The 22,021-nt window shown below is 41.6% G+C and overlaps 1 protein-coding gene across 3 annotated transcripts in view; it reads left to right on the top strand.

The window, feature by feature from the left end:
• The first annotated feature begins 6,058 nt into the window (after positions 1-6,058).
• Positions 6,059-22,021, top strand: part of LOC117350033 (C-type lectin domain family 2 member D-like) — a 30,846-nt gene continuing 14,883 nt past the window's right edge. For 2 of the 3 annotated variants that reach the window (XM_033923924.1, XM_033923922.1), the window contains exons 1-3: positions 13,969-14,356; positions 19,054-19,086; positions 21,336-21,440. In XM_033923924.1, the coding sequence (XP_033779815.1) occupies positions 14,272-14,356; positions 19,054-19,086; positions 21,336-21,440 (223 nt within the window). In that variant the 5' untranslated portion in view covers positions 13,969-14,271. Of the gene's footprint in view, positions 6,506-13,968; positions 14,357-19,053; positions 19,087-21,335; positions 21,441-22,021 lie in introns of those variants that run through there. The other variant, XM_033923923.1, reaches the window with a different exon arrangement.

The following is a 22,021-nucleotide window of genomic DNA, read 5'->3' as shown; positions in this document are numbered from 1 at the left end:
TTCCAGCATTTTACCGGCCAATTTATCAGAACCACTCACCAAAGTCTTTTTTGAGCTTTCCAAGTTTTTGTGCTCTGAAAGTATAACAGATTTGTAGTTCAGGGAGTCTCTACATACCCCTCCTTATGTGTTCCTATATAGGGCTATCACTTGCTTCGGTACAAACTGAAGGGGGCAGAAGAACCTTCTGGAGAAGGAGGAGGAGTTGAGAACCTGGAATGGATTCCTTCTGCACAGCTCGTGAGCATGGGGAGAATACCCTACTGTCCAGAATGACACACCTATTTACTAGAAAAGATATTAACAAGATAAGAACCTAATTGCTTTTTGCTACATTATCCGGCAATGAATTCCAGAGTTTAATTGCATGTTAAGTAAAAATATATTCTCCAATTTGTTTTAAATGTACTACTTAGTAACTTTATTGCATGCCTCCTAGTCCTAGTATTTTTGGAAAAAGTAAACAAATGATTCACATCTACCTGTTCATTTCTTCCGTCAGCCATTTTTAGCCTTTCCTTATCCTGTCCATGTTATTATTCTCACTCTTCTCTGTACCTTTTCTAATTTGCTATATTTTTTTTTATATACAGTAACCAAAATTGCACACAGTATTCTAGGTGTAGTTGCATTATATTCTCAGTTTTATTCTCTGTTTCTTTCCTAATAATTCCTAACTTTCTATTTGCTTTCTTAGCCACTGTTGCACACTGAGAAGAGGGTTTTAACCTATTATCAGTTTGCTTTACCCATCCTCTCTGCTCACGACTACTGTTGCAAGTAAAAGGTCACATGTGGTTTTCACCACTTCTGTTAATAGATATTTCATGCTTCTAACACCTCTTTGTGTTTTCTCATATTTTCCTCTGGACCTTCCTAGTACTGAACCCTGAGATATCACACTGATCACGCTACCTTCACTGGTGTAGGCTTCATTCTGAGCTGTATTGCTTAACCTTTCCCATAAATGTATCTGAGAGTCAGGAGAGAAAGTCTAATAGAAAATGTCAGAAAGGTCTCAAGAACTATTAGGACAGAATTGGAGACTGCAGGAAAATGTGTGGGCCTTAGGCTAATGGAATATTGTTGGACTGCCCAGGGAGGGAGATGAAGAGACTCTTTATAGAGCAAGTGATGAATGTAGGTCACAGAACTCAAGGGCAAGCACTACCCAGGAATCAAGATGGCAGCCAGCCACAGAGAAGTCCATAGCAAAATGGGCCTTTCCTCTGTCGGGCAGAGCAATTCCAAGCAGGATGGAGAGTTGATGAATTACAGCAGTTTGGAGCAAAAAAAGAGAGGAACCTCTTACAGGCCCCCCTTGGTTCGGCAAGACACTTCCAATGAATGCGACGCAGGCCATAAATATCTCAAGGCATTGGGGAAATACCTTTCATCGAGCAAATTTAATTTTATCAATTTGTGAAATCTCTTGGCAACAATTACATTCTTCTCCAATAACATTTTATACAACAATACAATTGCATGTTTAGGTGTTAATGAAACTGTTTCTTTCACTTTCATTCGTTCTTGTAGAATTTCCCTAGTAAAATTATTGTACAGAAATAGATTTATTATTTGCATCTAGGTTTTTTCTGTTTAAATTTCTTTATTGATTTGCATTTAAGTTTTGGTATCAGCCAACCCTATGAGTTTTCTCGCACATATTTTCCAGAGAAACTCGCCCATCTCTACTTCTCCTATTTTACAGCCTCTTTTAAATGAATGTCTGACTTCCTGTTATTTTCTTCCTCTTTGCCTCTGTTCTCAGCCATCACTTCCTTGTTGCTTCACTGAAGAAAACTCTTCTCTTCCTTCTTTACAGCTCTCACCCTTCCCTACAGAGAGCTCTTTCTCTCTTCTTCTCTCCCTCTATAATATCACTCTGCCCCTCACTCAAGGACCGCTCTGTCCTTCACGTCTCATTGTCTCCTCCTTAACCTACCTTTCATACAGATCCATGTCTAGAGCGATAAGCGGAACCAGTTTTTCCTGTAGAGTATTACATGCATGGAGCTGTTCTGATTTTCCAAATTAGTTTTTCAAGGCAGTGGATTGCAAGCCAGTCCAGGAGCTCCCTTTCCCCCCCACCACCTGGTTTTCTGGATAACTGCAATCAACACGAATGAGATAGTTATATGCATTTCCTCCACTGTTATCGCTTGCATATTCAGTGTGACCTGGAAACCAGGCTGAAGGACTAGCATAACTTTCACTATTTTAGGAAAAGTAGGAATACATCTCCCTGCATGCACTGGGATAAATCCAGGACTGGATTAGTTTATCCTCCTGAAAATGGAGCTATCTGGCCAATTATTCACTTTTCTCTCCCCTAGTGGAGTACCTGGATTGGCGGCCACCTAGGACCAAGCATTCTCTCCTCCAGGCAGTCATGGAGCGGTCGCGGGGCTACGATCCACAGAAAATCAGCAGGGGCAGGGCCAGTGGAGCCGACAGCCACACAGATATAGGCTAACAAATGCCAGGAAGTTCTTTTTTACCCAGAGAGTGGTGGACACATGGAACGTGCTTCCGGAGGTTGTGATAGGCCAGAACACAGTACAGGAGTTCAAGGAAGGTTTGGATAGGTTCCTAAAGGTTAAGGGGATTGAGGGGTACAGATAGAAGTAGAGGTAGGTTATAAAAATGGTCAGGAACTACTTCACAGGTCATGGACCTGATGGGCCGCCGCGGGAGCGGACCGCTGGGCGCAATGGACCTCTGGTCTGACCCAGTGGAGGCAACTTCTTATGTTCTTAACCATGGCCTATATGTCCTGGTGGGCTCACACTCCTAGCTAATGATCCCTTCTCCAGTAAAAATCCAATGCAACCTGTGTTGGGGAAGGAATAGCAAGCTGAGATCCCTCTTTATTCTAATTAGCTTTAGCTAGTGTCTCTGGGGGTGGCTCCCTCCCTCCCCCATAAGTCATTAGGAGAAACTGTGACTGTCTTCATACTTTTCATGGGTCTGTAATTTCACAATGTAAACCACATTTTCCATCTCATAGCCTAGAAATAACACAGCAAGAAAAGAGGGCTGAACAGGGGCTCCCCCTGCAGACTTTTGGGGACAGGCCAATGCCTCATCCCATAGTGAATCAGTCTCTAAGTCCCAAACAAGTTGTGAAACAGAAAATTGCAGATTTATTGTACACAAGTAACCTGAAAGGAGGATTGCTAGGCAACTAGTGAATAAATATCAGTTTTATTGGATCCCTGGTCTTCTAATTGGTTGGAACATGGGCGTTAATATACTGAAGACCTAGGCTGTATCTGCTTGAATATATAGGATGAAAAAGACTGGACTATAACATTAAAGCAATTAGCTTTTTAATGAGTGTTTTTATATTCATATTTTACACATTTCATTTAATTGAGGCAGATGGGGCTTTTGCGTTTTGAAATCATAATCCTCCAGGACATTAGGGAGGTTTGTGCACTCAAAAATTATGTTCTTGCCTCACAGCTGGATTTATTTTTTCTGTTGAAAAATGAAGAGTTTTTGAAAGAGGGAAAAGAGAGGCCTCAGGCCTGATTTTTAAAGGATTTTTCAATAAAGGGCCTGATATATCGCCTTTCTAAGGTTACAATCAAAGTGGTTTACTTATTATATACAGGGGCAATGGAGGGTTAAGTGACTTGCCCAGAATCACGAGGAGCCAGAAAGGGAACTGAACCCAGTTTCCCTGGTTTCAGGCTGCCGTACTAACCACTACTTCATTTTTCAGTAAACAGAGAATGGGAAATCCCATGGTGAATCAGTCTCTTAGTCCTAAACAAGTTGTGAAAAAGAAAATAACTACTTGTTTTACACAGCAAACGTAACGGCTTATTAAATTGGAAGGTAATGATGATCTGCCAGTGTGGCATGATGATCAAGAGTTATAGAGCCTGGAGGAATCTGGTCTCTCTCAATTACAAGAAATTTAGGTAGAGAACCCTACCAGATTTGAGAAATTTGTAGTAAAAGGACAGGACTCCCTCCAATTATTCCACAAGCAACTGAAAACCTGGCTTTTCACCAAAATGTAATTCTATCCCCCTTACTCTTCTCTTCTATATATAAGTTCATGTAAACCTTTTTTTCCCTTCTTTTCCTATATTTTAAGTTCTTATAAACCGTGCCGAGCTCCACAGGAGATGATGCGTTATATAAACTTAAGGTTTAGTTTAGGAGGGAGTGTGAGAACCAGCAGAGATAATGCTGGCATGGAACAAAAGAGAGGGAGAGAGAGAAAGCTGGTTGGCCGGATACAATATCCTCCTTTACAGAACTAATTATTTCCTTTGCTTTTTTTCTGTATACACTTCTCCCTCCGTATTGGCTGTGATAGGGGATTAACAGAACCGCAAATACAGAAAACCCACAAATAACTTTTTCATACATTATTCGCTGTTTTCTATTAAAAACCATCGCGAATATGATGAAACCACGAATAACACGGTGGAAGACCTGGCCTGTTCCTGAAGGAGAGGCAAAACACGGTGAAGAAGGTGTCGGGAATCGGCGATTTTCTCTGTAAACGCTTGGAATCAGCAATTTCTCTATTCAAGTTGACATAATTGGAGGAAGGGGGAGCCAGCAAGCTATAAACTGTGAATAATCAAAACCATGAATGCTGAAACCGCGAATACGGAAGGAGAAGTGTATTACCTAAAGATATGTAGAAACAGGCTCTTAATTTTCTATTTGCTATGTGAGTAGGACCACAGATATTCTCCTCTCACCACCATCTCATTCTCTTGTAAGTGCCTGAAGATCCCAGAAGCTTAATTAGGACACTGTCTTGATTTAATCTTATAATTCTATTTTAATAAATGTTTACCCCATAGAACAACAATGTTAATGATAATTCGTTTTAGATAGTTCATCTTATATTGCAAGTAAAGGATAAAGAGGGCAGGACTTGATACAAGGGGGTGCTTTCCTCTCCTTCAGGAACAGGACAGGTCTCCCACCATGTTATTCGCTGTTTTCTATTAAAAACCACCGTGAATATGGTGAAAACGCAAATAACATGGTGGGAGACCTGCCCTGTTCCTGAAGGAGAGGCAAAACACGGTGAAGAAAGTGCTGGGAATCAGCGATTTTCTCTGTAAACGCTTGGAATCAGCAATTTCTCTATTCAAGCTGACATAATTGGAGGGAGGGGGAGCCAGCAAGCTATAAACTGTGAATAATCAAAACCATGAATGCTGAAACCGCGAATACGGAGGGAGCAATGTATATACTTGTATTGCAAGACCTCGCTCATTTAGAACAGTCACTACACTCCCGCGGCATCAGAGAGAGAAGTACCATCAGCTCTGTTGGGATGTGTGTATACTGTATGTACTTGTATTGCTTGCATATCAAGTTAAAATGTAATAAAGTGTTTTGCTTGCAAAACATATGCATACCAAGTTATTGCAATCCAAGGTTTTACTGTAATTGAAATGTTATTTTATGTATATTTTATGAATGTGTTGAAGTACTTCGCCTTGTATAAGGCAGATTATAAATAAACCAAACCAATTTATGAGCAAAAGAATAAATTTCTGCGTTAAACCAGCCGTTGGACACAAAAAGCAAGAAATTTATTCTTTTGCTCATAAATTGGGCAATATATCTTCAACAGTTTTCTGCATATTTCCTTGATGACCCAACAGTTCCTGGTTTGTTGACCATACGACCCCTGAGGAAGGCTTTGCGTAGCCAAAACACAGCCTGTGTCGGGTCACGAATAAAGTTTGATTTGCAAGATTAAAGACTTTGAGACAGAGACTCTTCTTATACATTTAGTACTTTTGACTACCACGGTTAAAAAGACTCTTTGTGCTTCTAGTTATATTCACTGTGAAGATTTTTGGTTTTTCTTGTTTGTGCTCATTCACCTTTTGGACTTTTTAGCTGTATCATAGATATCCATTACACTGATCCCTGATCCTTACATGGCTTGGTTACTGAGATGCTGCCCTCTGGGATGAATGATTAAACAAAGCCAGAAATGATTTAAGAAAAACAGTAGTAATATGTAACTTAGTGTTTCTGGTACCTACCAGCAAGATTCTTCAATCACCAACAACATTTCATCTGGAAAACAAAACATAGTTTGACTTCTTTAGATTTTTATCCCATCCTCCCAAAAGCTCAGAACGGGTTACAATAAGACATTCACAGTGTATAATAACGATAGGAGGTTACAGACAGGAATAGACAGAGTTATAGTTGTAGTTCTTAAAATTGCATATGCTTACTGAGCAACTAGAAAATCAGTTCTATTTATTCTACTTTACTGAAGCTAAGTATTCTGTTGATGTCCCACTGAAAGTGAAGAACCAGCTTGTAAGATAAGTCAAATATCAAGTCAAACTAAACCAGTCCTGGCTTTCCAATTCCACTTAAAACTATTGTAAGGTTTCTATACTTCTCAGCCTGATAATGTTACAGAAGAAGTCTGCAGAGAACGGTCAAGTTTCTGGAACTGGATTACAGGACCAGAGGCAACATGGATTCACTAGAGGTAGGTCTTATCAGACAAATCTGATCAATTTCTTTGACTGGGTGACCAGAGAATTGGATAGAGGATGTACACTAGATGTGGTGTATTTAGATTTTAGCAAAACCTTTGACAGTGTTCCACACAGACTTTTAATAAATAAACAGTGCCTTCGGGATGGGTCAAGAACTGGTTGAGTGGAAAGCGACAGAAGAAAGTGATCAATGGAGATCGCTCTGAGGAAAGGGATGTTACTAGTGGGGTGTCTCAAGGTTCTGTTCTTGGGCCTGTTCTTTTTAACATTTTTATAACGCCGGATGGTGTGAATAATATGAAGAAAGACCTGGCAAAACTTGAGGAATGTTCTGCAATTTGGCAGCTAAAATTTAATGCTAAGAAATGCAAAGTCATGCATTTGGGCTGTAAAAACCCGAGGGAAAGGTACAGTTTAGGGGGTGAAGAACGGGACTTGGGTGTGATTGTATGTGATGATCTTAAGGTGGCCAAACAAGTTGAAAAAGTTACGGTGAAAGCTAGAAGGATGCTAGGTGGCAAAGGGAGAGGTAAGGCCAGTAGGAAAATGGAGGTATTGATGCCCCTGTATAAGACTTTGGTGAGACCTCATTTAGAATATTGTGTACAATTCGACCGCACCTTCAAAAAGATCTAAAAAGGATGGAGTCAGTCCAGAGGAAGGCTACTAAAATGGTATGTGGTCTTCATCATAAGGCGTATGGGGACAGACTTAAAGATCTCAATCTGTATATTTTGGAGGAAAGTCTGGAAAGGGGAGATATGATAGAGACGTTTAAATACCTATGTAATATAAATGTGCATGAGTCGAGTCTCTTTCATTTGAAAGGAAACTTTGCAATGAGAGGGCATAGGATGAAGTTAAGAGGTGATAGGCTCTGGAGTAATCTAAGGAAATACTTTTTTACGGAAAGGGTGGTAGATGCATGGAACAGTCTCCCGGAAGAGGTGGTAGAAACAGAGACTGTGTCTGAATTCAAGAAGGCATGGGATAGGCACATGAAATCTCTCGGAGAGAGAAAGAGATAATGGTTACTGCGGATGGGCAGATTAGATGGGCCATTTGGCCTTTATCTGCCATCATGTTTCTAAGGTGAGAAGCCAGATGCATTATTCTTTCCTTAATGCATTAAATCAAATTCCCTAGTGAGCTCATTATTGTCCACAGCAGTTCCATGACGCCAGTCCTTTGAAGCAGAAAAACAAAGTCACCATCAATAGAGATTAAGACATTCAATATTCAGGATGAAGAATCATATTACAAAAGCATACTGTACTTCCCTGGAGAGAATTGTAGTTATCACAATTCATCTCTTGAGAAAACGTGCACATACAGGGTTGGATTCTATAAATGGTACTCAGCAATGGGTGTGGAAAAATCAGTACTAAGCACAATTCTGAAAAGGGAGCATAGATCTCATGGCTAACTGGGCACTAGATTTACGCCTGCTGAAAGCTGCAGGTGCTCTAGTTAGGTGCAGTTAGGCAGTATTCTGTAATTGCATGTGGGCAGATGGCATACATCTATACAAATACAAATATGCTCTCCCTAAGCATTTCTAAAACTAACATCATGTTATTCTCATGGAAAGAAGGGTTACAATTAACTACTCCTATCTCAATCAATAACACTCCACTTAAACCAACCACTACTATAAAAATCTTAGGTGTGATAATTGACCATAAACTCACATTTCACTCACAAATTAGTGCTCTAGTCAGAAACTGTTTTTATAAATTAAGGATGATTAGATCTTTGGCCCCCCTTCTCGATGCCAAATCCTTATACACTAATTCATTCCCTTGTGATATCCAAACTGGACTACTGTAATTCTCTACTGAAAGGGATAAACCTAAAGGATATAAAACGTTTACAATTGATTCAAAATACGGCTATCAAACTTATATCAGGTTCAAAGAAATATGATCATGTCACTCCTCTTTTGCGAGAAGCCCACTGGTTACCCATCATATATAGAATAACATTTAAAATAGCACTTCTAACTTTCAAAACAATACAAACACATGCCCCAGCATTTATTGACAGACTTCTTATTCCATACGATCCTCCGAGAACTCTAAGATCCACCTCACAGCATACTCTTAATATCCCATCCTTAAGAATAATAGGTACTCGACGCAATACAATCTTTTCAGTAACTGCCCCCACGATTTGGAATTCCCTACCTATATATATACGATCTGAAAACAATCTACAGAAATTTAAAAATAGTTTAAAATGCTTCTTTTTTAAAGATGCCTACAATTGACTATACAATTGACTATTCGTTTCAAGTCCAGCAACTCTTGATTTCCCCTCCCATTGTTCTTTCCTTTACTGTATCTTTTCTTAATAAATATTGTAGTTCTCCCCCCCTTTTCCTATTGTATCCTTATAAATTAATAAAAAAAAAAAACCCCTAAGAAGTATGTTAAGATGTTAGTCTTTGTGTACTTTTGTCAATGTTTTAATTATTATTGTACAACGCTTAGTATTTTGATAGGCGTTTAATCAAATAACCAAATAAACTTGAAACTTAAACTTGAAACTTGATCTAAGGGCACAAAAGGAACTTAGGGAAGGACTGGCGGCTCTGCTGGCTGACCTTTTCAATGCTTCTCTAGAACTGGCAGTGGTACCGGAGGACTGGAGAAGGGCAGAAGTGGTCCCTCTCCTGAAAAGTGGAAGTAAGGAACAGGTAGGGAAGGCCAGTAAGTCTCTTGTGTGGTAAGTAAATTAATGGAAACACTTTTAAAACAAAGAATAGTGAAGTTTCTGGAATCCAGTGGATTACAGGACCCAATGCAACATTGATTCATTGGAGGCAGGTCTTGTCTGACAAATCAGATCAATTTCTTTGACTGGGTAACCAGACAGCTGAATAGAGGAAGTGCGCTAAATGTGGTGTATTTCGATTTTAGCAAAGCCTTTGGCAGTGTTCCATACAGATGACTAATAAATAAACTGAATGCCCTCAGGATGGGTCCCAAAGTGACGTGCTGGGTCAGTAACTGGTTAAGTGGAAGGCAACAGAGGGTAGTGATAATTGGAAATTGCCCTGAGGAAAGGGATGTTACCAGTGGTGTGCCTCAAGATTCTGTTCTTGGGCCTGTTTATAAATGATATTTATAAACAATATTGCTTCAGGGCTGTCGGGTAACATTTGCCTCTTTGCAGATGATGCCAATGGAGTGAATAACATGAAGAAACACCTGGTGAAGCTTGAAGAATGGTCTGAAATTTGGCAGCTAAAATTTAATGCTAAGAAATGCAAGGTCATGCATTTGGGCTGCAAAAACAAGAGGGAACGGTACAGTTTAGGGGGTGAAGAACTTATTTGCATGACAGAAGAGCGGGACTTGGGTGTAATTGAATGTGATCTTAAGATGGCCAAAGAGGTTGAAAAGGTGACGGCAAAAGCTAGAAGGATGGTAGGGTGCATAGGGAGAGGTATGACCACCCGCTCATAGTGGCTGGTGACTTTAATCAAGTACTCGAACCTATGTTGGATAGAACCTCACCGCAACAGGGAACTACATTGAGTTCTCATAAAGGACTCCCTTTCCTGTGTGACACTTTGGAGCTGGTGGACCTCTGGCATCTTCTTAATCTATTTGTCAAAGATTACACTCACATGTCAAAGGCCCATGGTTCGATGTCTCAGATAAGACTACATCTTGACCTCACAACCTTTGTTTTCACATCTTCTAACTGCTACCATTGGCCCCTTTGTGGTCTCTGACCATGCTATCTACTTGGTTGAACTCGACATATCATTGACACATGAGGGTACAGCTAGGTGGCGGTTCCCTTCCTTCTTGGCGCAAGATAGGTTTGAAAATGTTTATTTGCAATTGTGCTATGAGGAATAAGCCCTTAATAACGATCAGCATAAGGATAATCCTGCCTTATTCTGAGACACCCTTAAGGTAGTCTTAAGGTGGGATATCATCCAATATATGATTACTAGAGCCCAGCAGATAAATCAGGGTATCATACATCTAGAAAAACAACTTTGGAAAGCGAAATATCAATATATCCGCAGTCCAACTGTCTCTGCCCAGGAGACATACTTAGCCATTCAGGTAGCATTCAATGCCTTGCCTTATGAACGCACCAAGAAACAACTTCTGCATAGAAAATATAACTTTTATTGTTTTGGCAACAAACCTGGGGAATTTCTGGCCCCGATTGTAAAATCCTGGCAGGGTTCTACTTATATTGCGTCTTTGAGAGATAATAATGGCAGTTTGCATCACAAACCTCAGGATATAGCTTCTCGCACTCATTATTTCTTTAAAAATATGTACTCCAAGCCTCAACCTAATTGGGGTCTCTACTCACAGATTATTTAGAGTAGGAGTGCCCAAAAGGTCGATCGCAAGAGCAACATGAGTCGATCACAGATCCCATTCTGGGCTCCGCAACAGACTCATGTTGCCTTTGCATTCTCCCTGCTTCCCCGACGCCGCAAAATCCAGGTGTATAAAGCCACTGCACAAGCGCCGGGCCTACAAGCCTTTCCCCCATCAATTCTGACATCAGAGAGGAAGTTCCGGGCTGGCCCGGAACTTCCTCTCCTGGTCTGTGATTACTACAGATGTTTCTAATGAGAGTACAGCTAAAATCTTTTGCAAAAATTTGGGATTTCATGGGAGAGATCCTAGGAATGGACCAAGTGGAGTGGAGAGGCTCTGGGAATACATTTGATGAATCAGAGTGATTAATAACACAGTAGATGATGACAAATAAAGACCTGCAAGGTCTATCCAGTCTGCCCAACAAGACAAATTCCTAGTGGCAAGGTCTAGTGCTAAAATCTGTAAGAGGTTGGGGCTCTTTGGAGGAGTAGAGAGGCAGTCTCCAATACCAACTTGTGGAAAAGTTGCAACAGTGCTATCTATAGTGAAACTTAGGATGGGGGGCAGCAATGAGTTATGGTTGCATATAGCTCCAGAAAAAGGAGAATGGATTGCTTTCATGGAACCTGTCCTCTTTTCTCTGGAGCCATATGATAACCCTCTGTTTCAGAGTTGGCAGCTGAAATATAAACAACCTGCACTATGTAGATGACACCAGCAGCAAAGAAGATATGCTATATTTACCAAGAAAAGTTGAAGCTGAAAGTCATAACTGAACATAAAGAAGACAAAGATTTTGAGCTTGATGGCTATAGAAGTTCTAAAGCAGTGGTTCCCAACCCTGTCCTGGAGAACCATCTGCCAGTTGGGTTTTTAGGATAACCCTAATGAATATGCATGAGATAGAGATTTGCATATAATGGTGACAGACATGTAGCACTTGGCCACTCTACAATGAAGACTCTCAACAAAGTATTCAAAGGCAAGGAAATAACACTCCAAAGGAAGATCAGACTTGTCAATTACAGATGCGAAAGCTGGACATTTAGGAAACAAGTCAGAAAGAAGATTGACTCATTTGAACTTTAGTGCTGGAGAAGGATTTTATGGGTGGCATGGACTGCCAGAAGAACTAACAAATCGATTCCGGCTTTGTCACTTGAACCCAAATGATGAAGTTACAACTGTCTTATTTTGGCCACATCATCAGAAGAGAGATCAATGGAGAAAGACTGAAGGAACCAGAAGAGGGCGACCTGCAATCAGATGGCTGGACACGTTGAAGACAACCATGGAGATGACACTGGAGGACCTTGCCAGCGTAGCACAAAACCATCATCAAGTCGCTAGGACTCAAACTCGAGTTAATGGCATCAGTGGCGTACTTAGCATATGTGACACCCGGGGCCCATCATTTTTTTGACACCCCCCCTCATCTATATGAAAAATATGATTTTTAGTAACAATCCACATATCGCACAACAGTGTACCTTAAACACTGCAGTGAGCACTAGAAAACCAACATTGTAAAACTAAACAAGCCAGATCCCGCACAGTCAATTGATCCTGCACAGTCAATGTCAATTGAAAACTATGTCCTTTTCATACACACAGAACAGAGATACACCCTCACCCAATATGGAATAATTACAAACTAAAAATAGAAATATGTAGACAAAAGTTAAACTGAACCGCCAAGAAACCAGACTCTGCATACAATGCAAAACCACAACACCACAGAAACAGTGACACATGTCCCCTAATACTGTGCAAAATATAAAGACAGTAGATGTCAATTTGAAAAAACTGATACATAACAATCACCACTTTACAAATTAACAAATAAAAATAAAACAAATAATGAGAAATAAGAAAATACAATTTTATTGGACTAATCCATTTTTCAATTAGCTTTCAGAGGCCAAATATTTCTTCAGAACAGTACAGTATACTGCTGTTATGGTATCCTGTCCTGAGGAAAGGGGTTTAGTCCCCCCAAAATTGTCTTATTTCCATTTCCTATTTATAAACGTTTATCAATACAGTTACAAAACTACTTGATTCTAAGTAAAGCAACAAAAAAATCTTTCTACCTTTTGTCGTTTCTGCTTTAATCATCTTCTCTTCGCTCTCTTCTTTCTATACAGCGTTTGTCCTCTCTCCCTTCCTTGCAACATCTGCCCTCTCTTTGCCCCTTTCACCCAGCTTCTGCCCTCTCTCTCTCTACCCCTTCCATCCACTATCCACCCTGTCTCTTCCATATGGCATCTTCCCTCTTTCTATGTCCCTTCAATAAACTGTATATCCTGTGTCCCTTCTCTCCTTTGCACATGATTCATTTCGGTTTCACCCCCTCTCCATTTTTCTGTGTCCACCCCCTCCCCTATGCTTTGGCATCTCTCTCTTTCTCTTCTCCTTTCCTTCCTTCCTTCCCACTCCACACCAAGGTCTGGTATCTCTATCTCTATCTACTTCCCTTCCCTTCCCACTCCCATGCACTTGGCATCTCTGGTTCCTCTCCCTTGTCTTCCTTCTTCCTCCTTCCCTCTCTCTCCCCAATTGGGTACTGCAGCAGCAGCATTTCTACCCTCCTTCCCTGTGCAGCAGCAACATTTCTCTTCCCTGCCCAGCATTTCTGGCCGGTTCCTTGCTGCAGATGGTATTCTATTCAAAACCGTGAACGTCGACACCTCGCGCAATCCGCGGCTGCGTCAGAAGCCTTTTCTCTGACGTCAGAGGGACCGCTTCTGACGCAGATCGCGTGAGGAGCCGACGCCCGCGGCTTTGAGCAGGGGAGCCGTCCAGAAGCGAAACAACCGCCGGAGGGAGCTCTAGCTGGGCTGCGGACACCCCTGTTTACAGTTTACTGCCGCCGCTGCTGGTTAAGGAAAGTGGCAGTGGCTGAATAGGGAGGGTGGCCGGCTGCACACCCCCATGGAATGTGCACCCAGGGCGGACCTCCCCCCTCCCGGGGGTATGCCACTGAATGGCATGTAATAACAACAATGATTACCAAAGGTGTGGGTGGTTCTAACTCTAGTAAGGCATGGAGCGATTGGCAGTGGGACTGGTAACTGGGAGGGGGACGAGGAGGTGCCTGTGCCCCCATTGAGACGGAGCCCAGGGCAGTCTGCCCCCTCGCCCTTACTTTGCCACTGGCCTGAGTACCCCCCAGTGCAATTCTCTCTTCCTTCCCTCCAGGGAGGGATAATCGCATTGTGTTTGGCAGCTCCAGCCATTTTGGGCAGGCAAACGAAACTGCAACCGTCGGCTCAGCCCCACAGCAACGCCTTCGTCGAGGCTGATGCTAGGAAGTGAAGCTGCTCGAGGGAGGGAGGGACAGACTGGTGCAGACGATCGTTCAACCTTGGTGCAAGGTCGGAGCTCAGCCGAGCATGATGGGGCAAGGAACAAAGCTGATAGCGCTGGTGCCGGAGCCCCAGAGCAACGGCGGTATAGAGAGCTGCAAAAGCGTCGGTGGTAAGAACACTTGGCTAGTGGCCAACCCCAACCCTCTCCTCCCCTTCACCCAAGGCAGCAAAATCTTTCAACCGTCTCGATAGAAAACCAAAGAGAAGCCACGTCCCCAAGTGCTTAAAGACGAAGAATCGAATCTGGAAGCGGTAAAACACGGATCCACTTGTAGGCTCAGCCTAGGGAGGGGAGCCATAACCTATGCTGACACGAAAAGTGGCACAGACCTCAGGGCTACTTTTAGGCTCAGCATGGGGGTGGGGGGGGGGGGGGGAAGCATAAGTGGCATGGACCTCAGATTTTTTTAAGATGTGCAGTTAAGATCCGTGTTTTACCCCTTCCCATCTAATTTATATTTTCAGGTTTACGGAACGCATCCCTGAGTTATCCAATTAATTTCTCTTTCACATTCGATAACATGTAGAAATAAAACAGAAAAAATCCAATTGATAACCTTTTTATTGGACTAGCTATGTACTAAGAGCCTTTCTTTTATTTTCAGCCTTTTAACCATTTCTGCTTTCTGTTGTTTTCCTGCTTCACCTACATATTTTTGGCTTGAGTAACTTGGATAGTTCCATATATATATTTGACATAAAGAAGCTTGGGATGAACACAGAGGATCTAGAATCAGAAAACAATATCAAATATTGAACTGAGGCCAGTACTGGGCAGACTCGCACGGTCGGGGGAGGATGGGCTGGGAAGAGCTTCAGTGGCTGGGAGGGTGTAGATGGGCGGGAGGAAGGTTTTGACGGAGATTTCAACAGTTGGAACCCAAGTACAGTACTGGACTCTTGCCCAGAAATAGCTAAGAAGAAAAAATTCAAATTGAATCAGGTTGGACAGACTGGATGGATCATTTGGGTCTTTATCTGCTGTCATCTACTATGTTACTATGTTTACTATGATCATTGATCAGTGTAGCTGCTCCCTCCCAAATGATATATTTAATTCCATAATCATGAATCTATATGAGAGATGTTCTTATAATCCTTCAAAACAATTATTAAATAGGATGGATGCTGTGTTTCAGCTGTAACTGCATTCTCTAAACCAGGGTATCTCAAACTGTGTGCTTTCTGAGATTTCAGGGGTGCCGCGGCACACCGGGGTGGAGGAGACGCGCCGGCTGACTAGAGGACGTGCCTCTCGCGGTGAGAGGCATGTCCTGTAGGCAATCATCCGACGACAGCCCCTCTCCTTCTCTCCGGCCCTCTTCCCTGCTGGCACCCCCCACTGGTATCTCAGGGCCCATCTGCAGATGTGGGCATGATGTCATCATGCATGCGCATGACATCATCACCATGCCGTCCGTGCAATTCCGGATGCCTCGAACCACGGCCACTACTTTTTCTTGCTAGTGTCACCCATGTTTAATTTCCCTCTAGCTTGTTTTGCTTGTATTTAATTTATGTAAATCCATTAACTGGTAAAAACAGACACGTCCTGTTTTTCAGCTGGGTGCCTGGGGAGGAGGAGGAAACAGGGTGTATGAATGGTTCACTAAAGTCGGCCATCGTCGCTAAACCTGTTTTCACAGGTTTCGTGACAATCACTACTAACCGACCCGATTCACTGAACAGCCTATCGCGCGTTTTTCCCCTCGAGCGCCCATGTTCCGATCTGCTCATGCAAATTAGTAAAACCCCATACAAAATAACCAAGCGATTGATTCACTTACATTACTTGGCTATTTAGCTGATCCTAAAACCCGATTGCTGCCGGTAACTGTGTTCTATTGACAAATTTATCTCCTAAACAGATGCCCTTCACTCACAATGATATTTCCCCTTGGCCAACCTCGATGTAATCTGCTGTCCTTTACCTATTTCTCATGTCATTTTACACTTGCATTCTGTAATTCGCTGATTGTCCAGCCTTCTTCAGTGTGAACCGCCTAGAAGTCTTTCGACTATGGCGGTATAGAAAAATAAAGTTTATTATTATTACCATCGAGATACTAAAGATTTAAGCCTCCAAAACATCAGACCCGTATCTAAATCTTTTATAGCAAAAAAAATGGGTCACCAAGATGATCAAAATGAATCTTTTTATGTTGAATTTACAATCAAATATTAATTGTCATCTCTACTTTCAAACTCATAATTCATTCCTAACTGCTCATCTTTATCATAACTCCTCACATTTTCCCTCTGAACAAATAATGTACTGAGTCTGTATAGTTATGATATGCCCATCATCGGCTCAGTATATTATTTGTTCAGAGGGAAAATGTAAGGAGTTATGATAAAGATGAGAGCAGGAAGAATTATGATAAAGTTGGGAGTAGGAAGTACTGAAAACATCTGCTCCTCCAGCAGCTGGGCCTTAGGTCCCTCCTCATTGCATCATGTGATTCACAGGAGTGCCTTAGGCCCTGATTGGTTCAGATGCCTCAGGCTCCTCCTGTGGGAGGGGCCTGAGGCGTCTGAGCCAATCAGGTACTTCCTTAGGAAGGAGCCTAGGGAAGTCTCTGATTGGCCATTTGTTTTGTGCCCAAAAGCTGCACCCTAGTCCCCATCCAATCTCTGCCCAAGACCTTCCCAAGTTCCGCCCCATAATAATAGTAGTAATTGTAATGCCATTTCTTATATTCATTCTTCATATACATGTATTATAATCTTATTAATAATATATAATGATAGCAACAACATTAAACTATACAAAGCATACTGAACCATCTGCATTCCTTAATGCCGTGTTCTGAAAGGAGGTTGGTGCTGCTTTAATAGGAATTCAATCTATTAGCTTACAATGTTTCATTCAGCTTTACCATTCCATTTCTAATTAACTAAAAAATGTGCCTGTGACACCCCAAAATTGTCAAGCCACTAAAATATTTCTTTTACTACTGATGATAGACTATAAACAATGTTTATGACATTCCCCCTCCCAAATGCTTTCTCTACAGCCCCCCCTAAAAAAAAGTGGAGATGGAACTATAGAAAAACCGGGAAATGTGAGTTGCTTTATTAATGGGTTCAGTTGTTTTAAATTAATAAAGACTCATAGGAGCAACTGTTTTTGCTTGAAAACACGGGGATTTGGTTCCTTGATTTGTTTTTCTGTGTTCATTCTTCTCTAAAACCCCCCATGTTCTTCAGCCCTCCTTCCCGACGCTCTCCTCTACAGCCCCAATCCCCCCCCCATGATCTCCAGGCTCCCTCTCCAATGCTGTTCTCTACAGCCCTCATGTTCTGTAGTCCTTCCCAGGCCAGGCCGCAGCCCAACTAACCTTAATCGGGCTGGAGCTCAACAGATCCCCGTCCCGCGGTAGCAGTAGCAGTTTCGGCGGTACAACGACAGCAGCTGTGGGACAGCACAGTCTGGCGGTAATAATCACAGCAGTACTGAAGAGGATCCTGGACCTGCGGGCAGTCTGGTGGCAGAGGCAACGGCAATGAGGTTCAGGAGGTGAGCAGCCACTACACAGAAGGTTGTAGGAAGTTATACCTCAAAATATTGTCCCAATTCTTAAAGGCCTTCCCTTATTGTGAATAGTCAATGACAACACAAAGAAAGGGATCAACAAATCCACAAACGTAAGCAAATAACACCAAAAAACGTGTACAAGCCTACAAGCCCCTCCTCCACCCTGCTCCAACACCTATGCCTAAAAGAGAAGTCCATAAGTCATTATTAAAATGGACTTGGGGGATTCCACTGCTTATTCCTAGGATAAGCAGCATAAAATCTGTTTTACTACTTGGGATTTAGTTAGATATTTGTGACCTAGGTTGGCCATTATTGTCGCAGGTTTCTGGGTCTTGCCTTGTCTATATAGAAAGAACCATTTCAGCCATCATGCTGTGGCTTTCTTCAGGGTATGCTGAGGTTTGCAGTGTGTCTTTATATATATATATATATATATAAGACACAGGGCAGGATTGGATATCTGTGGGAGCTGATATTGGAAATTGAGGTCCCACTTTTAAATTCTGTCAGAAAAGAGGCTGGGACTCTCCAGACATTAAAAATTGGGTCCCGAACGCTCCCGCCAATATCCAACATTCAAACCTTGGATTTCCAAAGAACTTTCCCGTCAAAATTCAAACTTAGACCTCCAATGAACTTTCCCGCCAAAATTCAAATTCATGACCAACAGACTTCCCTGTTCTCAATCAGGTCAGCCCACAAACTTTCCCGCCAAAATTCAAATTTCTTGACCCACAGACTGTCCTGTTCTCAATCAGGTCCATGAACTCACTATATATAAAGGCACACTACAAACCTCAGCATACCCTGAAGAAAGCCACAGCATGATGGCTGAAACGTCAGTTCTTTCTACTCAGACGCAGCGAGACCCGGAAACCTGCTACAATCATGACGCCAGCCGTGGAAGCCTAAGAGAACATAGTTTGACCACTGCTGGAAACAGGATGCTGGGCTTGATAGACCTTCAGCAAGCATTCTCAGTATGGCAATGTTTATGTTTTTATATAATCCTTTTCGTGAATGTGATTTGCTTAGAATTATCAATGTTTTCCTCTAGCATCGTATTAAAGATCACTGAAATTATTTTGGCTTATGGCATTCAGCTATTCCATGTTAGTGTGTTGACTTTAGTTTTACAGACTGTAATGCCCTAGATTCACTTTTAAGGGCCTTTACTCTAGTTCTGTGATTGCCTCTCTTAAATGTTGTATTTTGTTCTCTACTGAAAAATCTTAACATGCTCTGTTTATTTAATTCTCCTTCAGATCCTTCAGTCACTGAAAGACCATATTATCTTGGTAAGTTTCTTCCTAGTTATCTGTAAGAAACTATTTTTTTTTCTTTTTTGATACTTAGAGCTATCATATTACATTATTTACTATAATGATTTGAAGTTCAGTGAATTTTTATTGAGGTTTTTCACATAATAACCAACAGAAAACCAGTATGATATATTTTTATTAAGTATGCTCAGTTGTTCTCTGCTCTGGGTAAAGGTGGGTTACAAATAATTAACTACAAACCAACAGAAACTCAAACTCAGGTTTCATCCAAGACAATGTGTAGCCCCAAACCCCTTTTCCCTCCCCGCCATAGAACAAACTCATTGTAAAAAGTCCAATAGTTCAACCCTTACAGGAAAACTTAGATCATGTTGCCAAGTTAGTCTTTAACAGGAAACCAAGTTCTCAGAAATGAGTCAACTTGACCCGTCCTTTCAACTAGAAAATACTTGTAGAATAAACACCAGAAACTAGCATTCAAATTAGTGCCCATATCATTGGCACAAGATCAACACAAGTTAGTGTTGCAAGGAAATCCTGTGCAGTTTCACAGGCGTCCATAGCATACTATAACTCCAATATATGCCAGGTCGGCACCGAAAGTGTTATAGAATTGGTGGTAAACATGCCCCTTTGAGGGGCCAGTTTATAGAATCACCCCCCCCCCTTTACTCCCGAATTTGCATGTAGAGTACTGTTTGATCTAAGGAAATAGCTTTGAAAATTACCCTCCCCATGCTCAGGCCAAGTGTTATCTCTCACTAAGCAGAAGCAGCTGCAGAGATGAACTTTTAATTGAGCAGATGGACCTAAGAAGATTAATGACTTGACTTCTTACTAGTAGTGCTGCCTGATTCAGGAAAAAAAATATTTCGATTCGATTCGCTTTCCTGCCCAATTGGGTGTTTTTTTCCAAACATCCTGGTGGGTTTATTTTATAGCCTGTCCACCCCCTTTGCCCTCTCTTACCCACACTGGCACTGTGGTGTAAATAAAATAAACAAAAAAGACTTTTCCTCTCTCTGTTTAGCTCATGTTCGTGGTCTAATACCAGCTTTGGCAAGATACAAATTTCAAATCTGACACATTGTAATCACAAAACAGAAAATAAAATTATTTTTTCTTCCTTTTGTTGTCTGGTCATTTTTCAAATTATGTTGGTCCCCCAGGCTCTGCAACAAACATCTTCTGATATTAATATGAATTATATTAATGTTTCTATGCTTTATTATATTATGTACATCGCTTAGAATATTCAAAATAGGCGATATATCAAGAGTTAAATAAACTTGAAACTTGATAAACTTGATAATTTGCTTGCCAGGGTCTCTTGCCCATTTATCGTTTTCTTCTTTCTCCTTGCTAACCATCCATCTTCCATCTCTGCCCTCCCCTTCCATTTCCCTCCCCTCCCCCATAGGTCTGGCATCTTTCCTTTTTTTCATCTCTTTTCCCATAGCTGTAGCGATGGACCCTGGCATCCCCAGATCCACCATCTCTCCAACTACCCTTTTATCCAGTATCTCTCCCTCCTTCCCCACCAGCTCTCTCTTTCTTGCTTCGATGTAACTTCCAATTTTGCAAAACCAGAAGTTACATCAGCAGCAAGGACTCCGGTGGCAGAGGGAAAGCCCGAACGGGTCTCTACAAAGGGGGCCGATGAATCGGTAAGTTCAATTTTTTTCAAAAACAAATCTATTCGAATCGATTCACCCAAAGTGAATCGGTGAATCGATTCAAATCGCGAATCGTGCAGCACTACTTACTAGTGTCTCAAGAATGACTCACATAACCCCAGTGTTCAAACAATTCCATAGGTTACCCATGTAGCAAAGGGTTCACTTTAAGATTCTTTCAACTATACATCTCTCTCAAAAATCCTCTGTACTTAGAAACTTAGAAAATGTGACAGACCATACAACTTATCCAGTCTGTCCATCCACACTAACTACTAATCTCTTTATCTCTTTCTTTCTCTCTGAGATCCTCTGTAGTTGTCCCAAGCTTTCCTGAATTCACATAGTTTTCATCTCCACTACCTCCACTGGGAGGCCATTCTATGATTTCACTACCCTTTCCTTGAAGAAGTATTTCCTCAGCTTACTTCATCCTATGCCTCCTCATTCAACTGAAAGAGACTCACCTTATTTGCAAACTTCTCTGTTATATTGTCCCTTCTTGCATTTTTTTTCCAAAGTATATATATATATATATTGAGATTCTTCAGCCAGTGAAACTTTCTCTTCCTCCTTCCTATATTTCAGGTAAATCAAACTTCTACCGCAGAGGGTTTTATGTGGCTGTGACTCTGGCTGTACTCAATCTGGTGCTATTCATTTCATCTTTGGTAATCCTTATAAAAGTCTTAGGTGGGTCAAACATACTGGAACATTTTCTCTTCTTCACTTTGTGTCAGGAGGGGTAGAAATACAGAATTGGATAATGGATTTACCCCCTGGGTAACAAGGGAAATGATAGAACGTATTCCCAGGACAATGGATTTTAGGCCAGATCTCATCAATTACACTTCTGTCCTGCTTTGAAATTCTCCCTTCATAGGGAATGTGGTGAGCTAGGAGGAGGGTCTGTACCAGAAGACTAAGAGGATTCTACCTTCTGCTGTCTCAGAATTTCAGAAATGTGACAGTGGCTCAGAGTTTTCATTTAAGTTGGGTATTACCGTATATACTTGAATATAAGATGACCCAAATACAAGCCGAGGTACCCCTTTTCTCTCAAAAAAGGAAGAAGAAAAAAAGTACACTCAATTATTAGCCAGGGTGGGGGGTTCATCTTCATCTGCCCTGCTAGACTCTGCACCCTGTCCCACCTCCTTGTCTTGTACCCTGCCTCATCTCTCTCCCAGTGTCTTTATAGGCCTCCACTGGGCCTGCCGTATGACCTGGTGGTCCTGACTCTGACAATTTTTTTGCCTTCCTTCCGCTTCCCC

This window comes from Geotrypetes seraphini, chromosome 16 (genome assembly GCF_902459505.1).
Source record: "Geotrypetes seraphini chromosome 16, aGeoSer1.1, whole genome shotgun sequence".
NCBI classification, from domain to species: Eukaryota; Metazoa; Chordata; class Amphibia; order Gymnophiona; family Dermophiidae; genus Geotrypetes; species Geotrypetes seraphini.
The sequence above is the reverse complement of the archived record's forward strand: the minus strand, read 5'-3'. Positions and strand labels throughout refer to the sequence as shown.